The sequence below is a fragment of the Panicum virgatum genome, chromosome 7N (genome assembly GCF_016808335.1).
Source record: "Panicum virgatum strain AP13 chromosome 7N, P.virgatum_v5, whole genome shotgun sequence".
Classification (NCBI taxonomy): Eukaryota; Viridiplantae; Streptophyta; class Magnoliopsida; order Poales; family Poaceae; genus Panicum; species Panicum virgatum.
Genome location: NC_053151.1, coordinates 45,970,339 through 45,982,628, shown reverse-complemented (window position 1 = coordinate 45,982,628; position 12,290 = coordinate 45,970,339). Strand labels below are relative to the sequence as shown.

The 12,290-nt window shown below is 46.4% G+C and overlaps 2 protein-coding genes and 1 long non-coding RNA gene across 3 annotated transcripts; 2 read left to right on the top strand and 1 right to left on the bottom strand.

Annotated features, from left to right (window-relative positions):
• The first annotated feature begins 609 nt into the window (after window positions 1-609).
• LOC120682555 (general transcription factor IIH subunit 2-like) lies at window positions 610-5,498 on the top strand. The gene is made up of 4 exons (XM_039964515.1): window positions 610-1,069; window positions 3,533-3,994; window positions 4,075-4,447; window positions 4,961-5,498. Exons 1-4 carry the CDS (start codon window positions 740-742, stop codon window positions 5,089-5,091), a joined length of 1,296 nt encoding a protein of 431 aa, XP_039820449.1. The 5' UTR covers window positions 610-739; the 3' UTR covers window positions 5,092-5,498.
• Window positions 5,088-6,214, bottom strand: LOC120682556. The gene is made up of 2 exons (XR_005678487.1): window positions 5,939-6,214; window positions 5,088-5,841 (listed from the first exon to the last, which is right to left on the bottom strand). It is a non-coding gene; the product is annotated as an uncharacterized LOC120682556 (long non-coding RNA).
• A 544-nt stretch (window positions 6,215-6,758) lies between these two features.
• On the top strand, window positions 6,759-11,582 carry LOC120683395 (E3 ubiquitin-protein ligase WAV3-like). Its single transcript, XM_039965475.1, has 2 exons — window positions 6,759-7,400; window positions 9,374-11,582. Exons 1-2 carry the CDS (start codon window positions 7,161-7,163, stop codon window positions 11,282-11,284), a joined length of 2,151 nt encoding a protein of 716 aa, XP_039821409.1. The 5' UTR covers window positions 6,759-7,160; the 3' UTR covers window positions 11,285-11,582.
• The last annotated feature ends 708 nt before the right edge of the window (window positions 11,583-12,290 follow it).

Sequence of the window (12,290 nt, the reverse complement as noted above, 5' to 3'; positions counted from 1 at the left end):
TTAATTTTTTAAATCAACACACAGCGTTGGCAACAGGAAAGATATGCTCCCTTGACAGGTTAGAACCGGAGCAATTTGGCAGTCTAACAGGAAGGGAAAAAAGAATAAGAGAGCAGTAGGATCATTCCAGGTGAGTTTCTCAAGTACTAGTATAGAGAGGTGCCCTTACCTTTCCTGTTCATGAATCATGATAGTCTTCGCGCTGAATATCAACCTTGGTTTAGGTTCTATCCACATTGGCTTATTCAAGGAGTACAAGTTGTGATTAATAACGATATAATTAAATCATAAGCATCTTTGATTCGTTGCTACTCCTCAGTTCTGATTCTGAAAAAAAATATAAAAGTCGAAAGGGACAGTAAGGGGCTTTCCTCTTGTAAGGCCTCCTCCAGAGGGCGACGATGTCGCCGGCCTCGGATGAGGTGGCGACGATGTCGCTATCTACTATTCCCTCGCTAGCTCCTGACATATGAATCAAAACTTTGTGAGAGCACATTTCACGGAGCTGCACATACCGAGGAGAGGGGAGAGGAGTTTTTTTTTATTTTTTTATTGTCTCTTCCCTCCACCTCATCCAGCGATGTCGCTGGTACCATTGGACAAGGCCTAAACCAAAACAAAGCCCAGGAGCCCCAAACCAGAAGCACCCACACTGGCCCATCTCCTCCTGGTCCCGACTCGCCTCCAGTTCCGCTCCTGCTCCTCGCCGCCGCCGCCGTCGCTCCACCACCCCCGCGCCATGTACGGCGTCGGCGGCGGGGGCGGCTTCAACGCGCCCTCCACTACCTCCGGCGGCCGGCGTCGCAACCCGGGCGACGAAGAGGAGGACGAGGAGGAGGAGGGCGGCGAGGGCCGCGTCCTGGAGGCGTGGGAGCGCGCGTACGCGGACGACCGCTCGTGGGAGGCGCTGCAGGAGGACGAGTCGGGCCTCCTCCGCCCCATCGACACCAAGACCCTCGTCCACGCGCAGTACCGCCGCCGCCTCCTGCTCCGGTCTGCCGCGGCGGCGGCGGCCCGCATCCAGAAGGGGCTCATCCGCTACCTCTACATCGTCATCGACCTCTCCCGGGTTGGTCCTCTTTGCTTCATGCTCTCTGTCGTTCGGCTAGTCGGCTTAGTTGCTTGGGATCAATCGGGTGGTAGCGATGCCGAATCGTGCCAATATCACACTGGTTTGTGGAGTACAATCTCTTGTTCCATGAGTGATGTGGCAGCTCTTACGGACTATGGAACTTAAGCACTGGGATTGGAGTGGTGAGCACTGGGATAGTGCGGCCGACTTGTTTCATATGCTTGTAGGTTCAATTATAACCTTTGATTTGTTGTGGATATGATGCAAGTTTGCATGAACTGTCCTGGTTCATTTGTCTGTACAACCTTGCATGCGAGTTATCTCATCAGTTTCGTTTAGTTCCTTTTGTTCAGCATCGGGACCTATCTGGGTCAGTTGTCTTATTTGGTCGTGCATTCCTAGGGGTGGGCTGTGGGTGACACTGTATTTGGCAGATATGAGGTCATTTTTTTTAAAATCTAACCATGCTATTGTGATATCTCAGATTCTTAATTAGAAACTAAGTTTGAGAGATCAATCGTTTTATGCAAGGAAACAGTTAATTAGAATGGTAGATCGGTGTTTGGGAAATTCTAGGCTCCAGTGTGATTCGTATAATCGTACCTATGGCACAGGTATCAACAAGGAAGTTTCCACTAACTCTAGAAACCAATGCTACCTAAAGGTGATACTATGAGAGTTTCTGATCCATGTTCATGAATCACCCACCAATTGGATGGCTATGACACAATACTTATTTTGGCTCTTGTACATTGAGATAGGAATCCTTGTACCAATGAGTCCCGTATTGGATGGATCCTGTTATAATCTGAAATCTCTGATATATATTAGTTTGCCCCCTGATTTGTCTATATTATGTAGCTTAGATATATGTGAAAAGAATGAGCATTTCATCAGGGGAACGTATCTAGTGCAAACCACAGCCTTCATGAAAACCCGTGCAAACCATGGCAAAAAAGTCATCTAAATTCACCAAAAAAATCACACATATAGATGATATGATGATACACAATCTTGTAAAATATCTTGTCCAAACTCGACTTTGTTTGTGAGATATAAAAATAACAAATTTCTAACAAATCATCTGGACAACTTTCTGGCTTGAAATTTGTTATTTCTATATCTCACAAACGAAATCGAGTTTGGACAAAGTATTTTACAAGATTGTATATCATCATATCATCTACATGTGTGATTTTTTGGGTGAATTTAGACAATTTTTTTGCTGTGATTTGCACGGGTTTTCACGAAGTTGTGGTTTGCACCAGATATGTTCCCTTTCATCAGACCCCTTTTAATCGTTTCCCCTTATCTATATATTCATCCTGGATAGTTGTGTCCAAACATCGTAAAAATAGAACTCCAAACATCAACCACTTGATTATACTGCCATTTGGTGTATTTTCCCTCTTTTCTCTTTTCTTTTTCATGTATTTAGGGTGTGATATGCCCCTTATGCCCCTCTGTACATGGGTCTCGTTTTGACTGCAGACGCATCGCTTCCTCTTATGGTTGTGTGAGATAAACTTGTTTAAACTAAATTCGTGGAATTTCGAGATGAACTCATGGTTATTGTGTTTCTTATTGTGCCCAGATTTTGCCCAGATTTTTTTTTGCTCATTTTAATGTCCAGAATATTTTTTACATAAAAATAATATGCACAATTTTGTTTTCGTGCTACCGAGTGGCGGCGGCGCAGCCTGCCGGCATGCGCCTGCGGCAGCTGCAGCGGCCTGCCTGCCTGTCCAGGCAGGGGCGGCAGCTTGCCTGCCTGCCAGGGGCGGCGGCGGCCAGCCAGGTGCCTGCCCCGGCGATGGCGGCGTCGGCCAGCGTCGGCTAGCATGTTCTAAGTCTATGCACAATTGAGGAGGGTCATAAGGAACATTTCACACCCTAAACAAATGAAAAAGAAAAGAGAAAAGATGGAAAATACACCGAATGGCAGCATAATCAAGTGGTTGATGTTTGGAGTTCTATTTTTACGATGACAATGTTTAGAATGGCAAATATGCGAAGCGCAACGATTGGAGTCCGATTTTTGCAATTTCTCGTCGAGAAGGGAACAATACTGCTTTAGCTTGAGCGAGAGAATTTTTTCTGATCTGACGAAGCTTGATACGTACATTTTGATTCATGCATTCTTTGGAAAATGCATTTCTGGTGAAGAGATATCTCCAACCTCCATGACATTTGATTTTTTTTCCTTTAGCATTAGCTACAATGAAAGAATATTTTGCTGATTGATGAAGCTTTATACATACACTTTGCTTTAGGCATTCTTAGGAAAATGCATTTCTAGTGAAGATAGCTCCAACCTCAATGACATTTGTTTTTTTTTTCTTTAGCATCCATAAACATTTCAGTTTTAGAAGATTGGTGTGCTCAACTGTTTCTTTTTGTGAAGATTTGTTCTAATGCAAATTATTGTTACATTCTCAAAATAGTTATTTACTCATGTAGGCAGCTTCAGAGATGGATTATCGTCCCAGTCGAATGGCTGTTGTTGCAAAACATGCTGAGGCTTTTATAAGAGAATTCTTTGACCAGAATCCCTTGAGCCATGTTGGCCTAGTGACAATTAAAGATGGTATTTCTCATCGACTGACAGACATTGGAGGGAGCCCAGAATCACAAATTAAGGCTCTGATGGGAAAACTTGAGTGTTCTGGTGATTCATCTCTGCAGAATGCTCTAGAACTTGTCCATGGTTATTTAGATCAAGTACCATCATATGGTCACAAGGAAGTCTTAATTTTGTATTCTGCCCTAAATACATGTGATCCTGGTGATATCATGGAGACCATAGAAAAATGTAAGAAATCCAAAATCAGATGTTCAGTTATTGGTCTTGCTGCAGAGATCTTCATTTGCAAACATCTCTGTGATGAGACTGGTGGATCCTACACGGTTGCACTAGACGAGGTGCCGGAAACATGCTTACGATTGTACCCTTGATTATTCAATTTATGTGAATGGCTAATGACATTTCTTTCTTTTGACAGTCTCATTTCAAAGAATTGTTGCTGGAACATGCCCCTCCACCTCCTGCAATAGTAGAATATGCCGCAGCTAATTTGATTAAGATGGGCTTTCCGCAGAGGGGTGCTGAGGATCTTATCTCTATCTGCTCTTGTCACAAGAAGATAAAGTCTGGGGCTGAAGGTTACATATGTCCTAGATGCAAAGTTAATGTGTGCGAGCTTCCAACAGAGTGTCGAACTTGTGGCCTAACACTAGTTAGTTCTCCACACTTGGCAAGGTCATATCATCATCTCTTCCCGGTAGCACCATTTGATGACGTTTCCTCTGTCCCAAATAGAATCCAAAGGGGAGCACAAAACTGTTTCGGCTGTCAGCAGAACCTTTTTAACCCTGGTATGCTAATGTCTGCTACTTTTTCAGACTACAAAAGATATCTTTTAATGCCCTTGCCATCTTGTGTGCACATATTCTGATGGTACTAAACAGCCGTGTTTTGTAAATTTGTGCAAAACGATACCTGCCCTTATTCTAACTATTATCTCTTCTAAGTGGAGCCTGTCCACCAATTATACTACGTTTATAAAGACAAAATGGCATACCAGATCCTGGAAGTTACCAAACAATAACCTTACATTCTTTCTCCAATTATGATCAATAGTTCACATAGCATGTTATTGTTTCTGCAATGGTCTCAAAAAGACAAGTGATAGCTTCTGCATTATTGAGGGCAAAGCCATTGGTTTAACTAGGAATTATGTGGACGTTCAAATTTTCCCTAACCCATTTATACTTCAGAAGTTCCCATATTTCCTTTCTTGTGATTTTATTTTACACTTTTTGTTCAATATTACGTGTCTTACATGTACCAGTTACAGGTTCATTAATTATTTCTCAATATCCTTGCAGATGGCCAGGCTAGCCTCCATGTTCGCTGCCCAAAATGCAACCAGCACTTCTGCCTCGATTGTGATATTTACATTCATGAGAGCTTGCACAATTGCCCTGGTTGTGAGAGTCAACGTGGTTTCTCATCATAGTTAGATGCCGTCACATTCATTATTCAGGTGTTGTACCTTATTTTGAGTCATCATGTTGGACTAAATCTTTCTCAGTGCATTGAGATCGGTGGCAGAGTTGTTTGATGATAAGACTGTACAGATATAATGCCCGGCATCCTTTTGTTCTGTTAGATGGAGTAGCTAGTTGAGCTATATCGATACTGAGCAGAGGCTGAAGAGTTGATAGTTTAGCATTATGCCTAGCTAGCAGAGATGCTAAAATTGTATAACGTGACTGGAACGTATGACTCTTGCTGTTTTTCTGAAGCAAGACTATTGTTATTCAGTACCGTGACTCGGGTTTTTACATGCTGAAACTAAGTTGATGTGTAAGAATAGAGAGATACTACTTCGGAGGGACCTGGGTACATGTTTCAGTTGGTATACCTGACTTTGCAGTGCTGATTTCGCATTTAATTATGTATCTATGCCTGTTGCTAGCACTAATGAGATAAGGGGTTAGATGAGAATTTATTTTAAAGAAGCTGTTTGCTGCGAATATAGTTCTTTATGCGCTATCTATATACATGACCGGTATGAGAACTATCTGATGTTAATGTCTGGCTTGAGACTGTCATAACTGAACCGAGCAAAGAGAATACTGCACTTGTGTTGCCAGTTGTGGGCTTGAAGTTTGCGCATCACCCTGCAGCTCCCACGTTCATCACTGCGTCTCTTAACGCGATAAGGTCCAAATCTTCGCGTGGCATACCATATCTTCTGCACAGCCTGCCGGATCAAGCTGAGATGTGAGATATCAAGTGTTGTTTTTTCCTGAGATCTCAAGTTGATGCTCAACGGGGAAAAGACGGGAGCAAGCTATCACCTGAAAAGCACGATGACATCTGACTACCTGAGCGGCGCGCGCCATCAAAATTTCGGCAGCCGCGCTCACCCCCCAGCTCACCCGCCAGCGCTGTCGAGCTCGAGCAGGCCGGAACAGGACAGTCCAACGGCTCTCGAGTATCTTCCCCGGCGGAGCGCCGATGGATACGCTCACCAGCACGCACCCGTATAATATCGGCGGCGAAGAGCATCCCCAACCACCGGCGCGACGATAGGAAACATAAATCTCTCAATCGCTTGCCTGGCTGGGCGACCCTGATTTCTTCCCATTTTTTGTCCTGCGTCGGCAGGGCGACCACTGACGAGCAGGGGAGAGCGGCCTCCCTGTCAGCCCCAATACTCTTCTTGTTCAGTAAAGAGTGGTTGGGAACTCGGGACGAATGGGCGTGGCAGATGACAGACCTGCCGAGGCCGAGCTAATCTATTCCGGGCTTCCGACGTATGCCGTCAGCACCGGGGCTAGTTCCCGGCGTGTTTGACCGGGGACACGTGCACTCCTTGCTTGCTGTTGCTTCCACGAGCGCGCGAACGAACTCGCCTGCTGAGACGAGAGCGTGGCTGGCCATCAGCAGAGCACAAGCAATCTCGCCAGGTTACCACGCTAGCCGTTCCACTCAGACTTTTCATAGGTTGAATTGTTTGGTTTTTTTGAGGAAAGTTTGATTTCATTTGAAGGATGCGGTTTTTTTTTTTGAGATAGGAAGGATGAGAATTCTAAGGATCCGGTTCTGACGGGAGAGAGGTTGCGGAGGGAAAAGAAAATTCACCGGGCCGGCCACGGCCAGGATGGCGGCGTAAACCGGCCCAGGGTTCCAGCTAGGCTGGGCCCATCACCGGCACCGCCCACCACGCTAACCCACTCGTCGCTCTTAATTCAAAACCCCCAGCCAGCTGGTTCCGTTACTCCTCCCTGGACGCTACTGCCTCCCGCGGGCACGAGGGAGGCGAGTCAAACCAAACGCAGCAGGAAGCCGCACCCCAAACGCTCCACCTCCACCTCCACTCCCTCCCATGTCGGCTCTGCTCCCCTCCAAAACCCACCGCCTCTTCCCGTCCCCCGGATCCTCCTCCAGCGATCGCCGTAGCCCGTAGGCGGGTCGGTTTAAGAGCCCCCGCGCCCGCCCAGCGGAGTCTGGAAGACGGTTGGCCGGGAGGAGGAGGAGGGACGAGGCGGTTTGGCAGGCTTGCGCGTCGCGGCGACGATGGAGGGCGCGTGGAGGAAGGTCAGGAAGGCGCTGGGCCTCCGCCTCTTCGCGCACGCCCCCGTGTTGGGCGGTGGAGGCGTGCGGCGCGCGACGGCGGGCGCGGGCGTTTGCCGGCGGGATGCCGCGGTGGCGGTGGCGTCGGCGTCGGCGGGCGGATCGGGGCCGAGCACGCCGTCGGGCGCGCTCCGGCGGTCCAGGTCCGGGGGCAGCTCCTCCTCCTCTTCGTCGTCGTCCAAGGTGAGACTGAGATTTCGAGCGTTTCTGAATTGGGGTTGGGGGTTTCGATCGAAATGGAAAGGAAAAAAAAACGCTCCGGTCAACGCTGGGTTGATCGGGAATTGGGATGTGTTGGTAGTTCTGCTTAGCATTTAGTGATTTGGAATCGAAATGCTACTGGCGTAACGCGAGCTTTGGTGATTTTGTTGACGATCTCCGTATTCAGTATTCATTACGAAGGTTGACGTTCGCTCCAACTGTTTAGGACTTTTACGAGGAATTCCTGTGTGCTTCTTCGTCATGATTACGATCGTTGCTTGTACTTGCGCGCTTCTAGTTTTTCTTCTTCCCTTGTTTTCATCAAGCTTCTCGACTGTACTAACATCATTTTTGAGGCTGTTTTGCGTCGTTTTATTCTCTATCGTCAGAATGAAAAATGCCAAATTATTGTCAAAGCTGCAATTTCTGTGTTTCTGTAAGAAGAGATTCATCATTCATGTGAGGTATCGTGTGAGCTCTGTGGTGTGCTCTGCTCTGTATCGTCTAATGTGTCTGTTAGCTCATTCCACATCGCTCAATAACTTCGGTTCTGGTTTGAGAGATTGTGTGCCAGCTGGCAGCTGTGGTCTGACTCTGACGTTTCTATGTTAGTCAATGGCTTTCCTTAGATAACTGCTTAACATCCTTTCGAGAAAAAAAAAGATAACTGCTTAACGCAAGCCTCTTCCCTATCCCCATCCACTGTATCTGTATGACTGTACTCCACTTGCCCTCGTCCCTGAAAAGGAAAGAGAAAAGCTTGCTTCTTGCTCATCACCGGCCCGTGGTGGTCACGTGTAGCGAACCCCATTCTTTGCTCCTACCACCAGCTTTCTTTCTTTACGGCAGATGTTCCAACTTGACAGCTGCTATCCATTATGTGGGATGCCGATTGCCCAACCCCAACTGATAGTTGACTGCTACTTTCTATTTTTATGTGGCCTTTATGTCTCAATGGCATGAGAAATGTGTACCAATTTGACAAGTAACCTCACATGGATTGTCTCATTGATTTTACATTTATCGGTTTCATGCATGCACCAACTTGGGACAAAAGGGGATAAAACAGTAAAGGAGTTCTGCTTTACATGTGATGCATGATTTTTTTTTATTTTGATCACGAAATTCATATCTTTTCTTATTTAATCAGGAGTGCAGCTTGTGCTAGGTTGAAATTTTATTGGCTTTCTATTAGGTATTCAGTTAAGTTGTCACTGGATAAATCTTCACGCTGGCTTTACTTCACATGCCGAAATAAATCTGAGCCTCTGACCATATATAACCACTAAATTCATGATTTTTTTTAATTTCACTAAATTCATTATTGATTGTTTTGAAACTTGTCTTGTGTTGAAACGTGTAATTTTGTGGGATGGGATTGGATGAAGTAAATTTGATTAGAGGCTTGTGTAGTGCAGTAAAAAGGAGAGTCACATTAACATATGCATGGCATTAATGGAGACAGATGTTACATTGTGCTTTGGTCGACTCGTGAAAAGATAGGCCCTTCCTTGGCAGTCCTTGCAAAGATGCATCTGTGATCAGCTTGTTTGAGCTGCACGCCTACACAGGATAGCTGGGATGGTGCATTGTGTTATCAGCTGTTCTATTCTGATTGAGCTGGATACTTGCATAATGCAGCAATGATAGAAGATGTTTCGGCAGGTGGAATTATTAGGAGTCTTCACAGTCAAAATGAAACTTAAACTGTATATGTAATGAACTGGACTTGTAAATTTTGTCTAGCAGATAAAAGAAAAACTGTCTGTACCAACCTCTATGTTGTAAGCTAGGTCAGCTAGGGAATCAGGAAATATATATATTTTTTTAAAAATAATCTTTTTCATGTCTACATGTTCATTGAATATGCATGCTATTCAGTTTTCACAGTACCAGCAGTTATTTTTGTATAAAGGAATTAAGCTGATATTTTTTGTTTGTTTGTACTTCAACAGGGGAAATGTGCAATATGCTATGCTAGCTTGAGATCTGGCCATGGCCAAGCCCTGTTTACTGCAGAGTGTTCTCACATGTTCCATTTTCACTGTATCTCATCTAATGTAAAACATGGAAACTATGTCTGCCCAGTTTGCCGAGCAAAGTGGAAAGAGATACCCTGTCGCTCACTATCCTCTACTAGCCCTCATGGAAGAATTGGAGGTAACCAAAGTCGATCTCCCCAGCAAGATCCCCATATGGCTCTTCGTCGGCAAGTTTCAAACCGTCGGCGAGAGGTCCGTCGCTTACATACTTCTGAGCCAGCAGACTACAATGATGATGAACCTTTGCAGCACAAAGAGGCTTTTGACAATGTTAATTCTGGATCTGGTAAAACTGCCCAGATCAGCTCATACCCAGAATTCCAATCCGTTGCGGAGTCATCATGTCTAAATGGGTTTGATATTCTGATTCATGTGAAGGCCCCCACTTCTAGCTCAGATTATGTCACAGGCAGCTTGGTCCATGAAAGCTCTGTGAGGACATCAAGCCGAGCTCCTGTTGATCTTGTTACTGTCCTTGATGTTAGTGGTAGTATGGCAGGCACAAAGCTAACACTCCTCAAGCAGGCTATGGGTTTTGTTGTTCAGCACCTTCGGTCATCTGACCGCCTTTCAGTCATTGCCTTTTCATCTACTGCCCAAAGACTATTCCCCCTTCGACGAATGTCACATCATGGCAGGCAACAGGTCATACAGGCAATCAACTCCCTTGGCGCCGGTGGTGGTACGAACATTGCCGATGCCCTAAAGAAAGCTGTGAAGGTGATTGAGGACCGCAGCTATAAGAATTCAGTATGCAGTATCATTCTCCTGTCAGATGGCCAAGATACCTACAGCATTTCCTCAAATTTCCAAAGAACATCAGCAGGTTGTAGGTCACTTGTTCCATCTTCTATTCTAAATGAACACCATATGGTGCCCCTGCATGCTTTTGGATTTGGAGCAGATCATGATTCAGATACATTGCATTCGATTGCTGAAGCTTCTGGTGGCACCTTTTCTTTTATTGAGGATGAAGGTGTGATGCAAGATGCCTTTGCTCAATGTATTGGTGGGCTTCTTAGTGTTTCTGTTCAGGAGATGCATCTTAGCATGAAATGTACTGATCCTGGTGTTCAACTCCGTTCCATCAAATGTGGTAGCTATCCAAGTAGAGTGGCAAGAGATGGACGAAGTGGTTCTGTTGATATCGGTCACTTGTATGCTGATGAGGAGAGAGACATTTTGCTATCAGTGACCATCCCAAAATCTAGCGAACAGACTTCACTGATGAGGGTGGCTTGTGCTTACAAAGATCCTGTAACAAACGCGACTATCAAGATTCAAGGTAATGAGGTGAAGATCAAGAGGCCAACATCCACGGTATCTGAACCAGTATCTATTGAAGTTGATCGAGAGAGGAACCGTATAGAAGCTGCCAGTTGTATTGAGTCTGCACGTGCTGCTGCCGAGAGGGGTGCTCTCTCTGAGGCCGTCACTATCCTTGAAGATTGCCGGAGGTTACTATCGCAGTCCTTTGCAAGCCAGAACGGGGACCGTCTATGCATGGCCCTTGATGCAGAGTTAAGAGAGATGCAGGAGAGGATGGCGAACCGCCAACTCTATGAGGCTTCAGGCAGGGCATATATGCTGTCTGGACTGAGCTCTCACTCATGGCAGAGAGCGACAACACGCGGAGACTCTACAGACAGCACAACTCTTGTTCACTCGTATCAAACACCATCCATGGTTTCAGATGCTGGAGCATTCCCAGAACTTCGGCTCTTCGCCTCGGAGCCAAAGGTCACAGGTCCGGGGAGCGAGGCCGGTCTTGGAGAAGCCTCTGCCAAGGTAATTCGCCATCATCTCGGCAACGAAATGTTCTGATGGTGAAAGGTTCATCGTCTCAGGTTGCTTAGTCTTAGCAAGATTGCTGGTACTTAAGTAGTACATATTTGTTCGTTTGCTTATTCGAGTCCTTAGTTGGGGTACTATACAGAAGAAATTGAGGCGCGAGGTGGGGGAGTACCGAATACATTGCAGGAGTCTAGATATACTCGTGTAAAATGTGAAGGATTAATGTTTGGGAAAGTGGTTGGAGATGTAAATAGATTGGCCCCTAAAAATTTGTTACCATTCCATTTTTTTGGAAACATGGAATTAAGTCACGGACCATTTCACTTGACCTTTGGTAGAGTGTTGTTAGCAGAGAGACAGGGAATTACAGTGTTCCTAGCGTATAAGACGCACAGGGAGTCAGGCACGGATATGAACGCAAAGCATAAACCCCCTGCTCGAGGCTACACACAGGCGCAGACCAGCGCATCCGCCACGGCCTCGCGTCTCTGCAGCCGTGCAGCGCGCCCACGCTGTGTCGCTGTGGGCGTACACGGGTGGCACGACAACGTCCTCCCGCTGCCCACGCGCTTCTCGACGCAGATTGGCTGCTCGCGCCCGGCGGCGCCGCCTTGTCGCCTGTTGTGGGGCACGCCTGGAACCGCCGGTGCCGTGCCGAACCCGGGGACGCGTAAATCTTTCCCCGCGTGTATTCCTAGTGTAGTGTGATAGAGAGGCTACGTTTCTGGAATTTTACTCTTTTTGGGTTAATCCTCTTCCCATGAGGATTGAAGGGGTTGGAGGAGATTTTGACTTGTAGTTGTACGGAGTTTTATCCCTTGCAATTCTCTTCAATACTCTTCGAGTCCTAAAACACTAAATTTGCAAGGTAGTACATCTAATTTGGGAATTGCATGGAAGATTAGAACGGTCCGTCGTCTCACCCACCGCCAACCTGGCAGCGAGCTCGCCCCGCAGGAACCACGGCACCACCAGCTCCTGCCCCATGCCCTCGCTGTGCCCTAGCCTCCCTCCTCCGGTGTGCAGAGGAACGCGT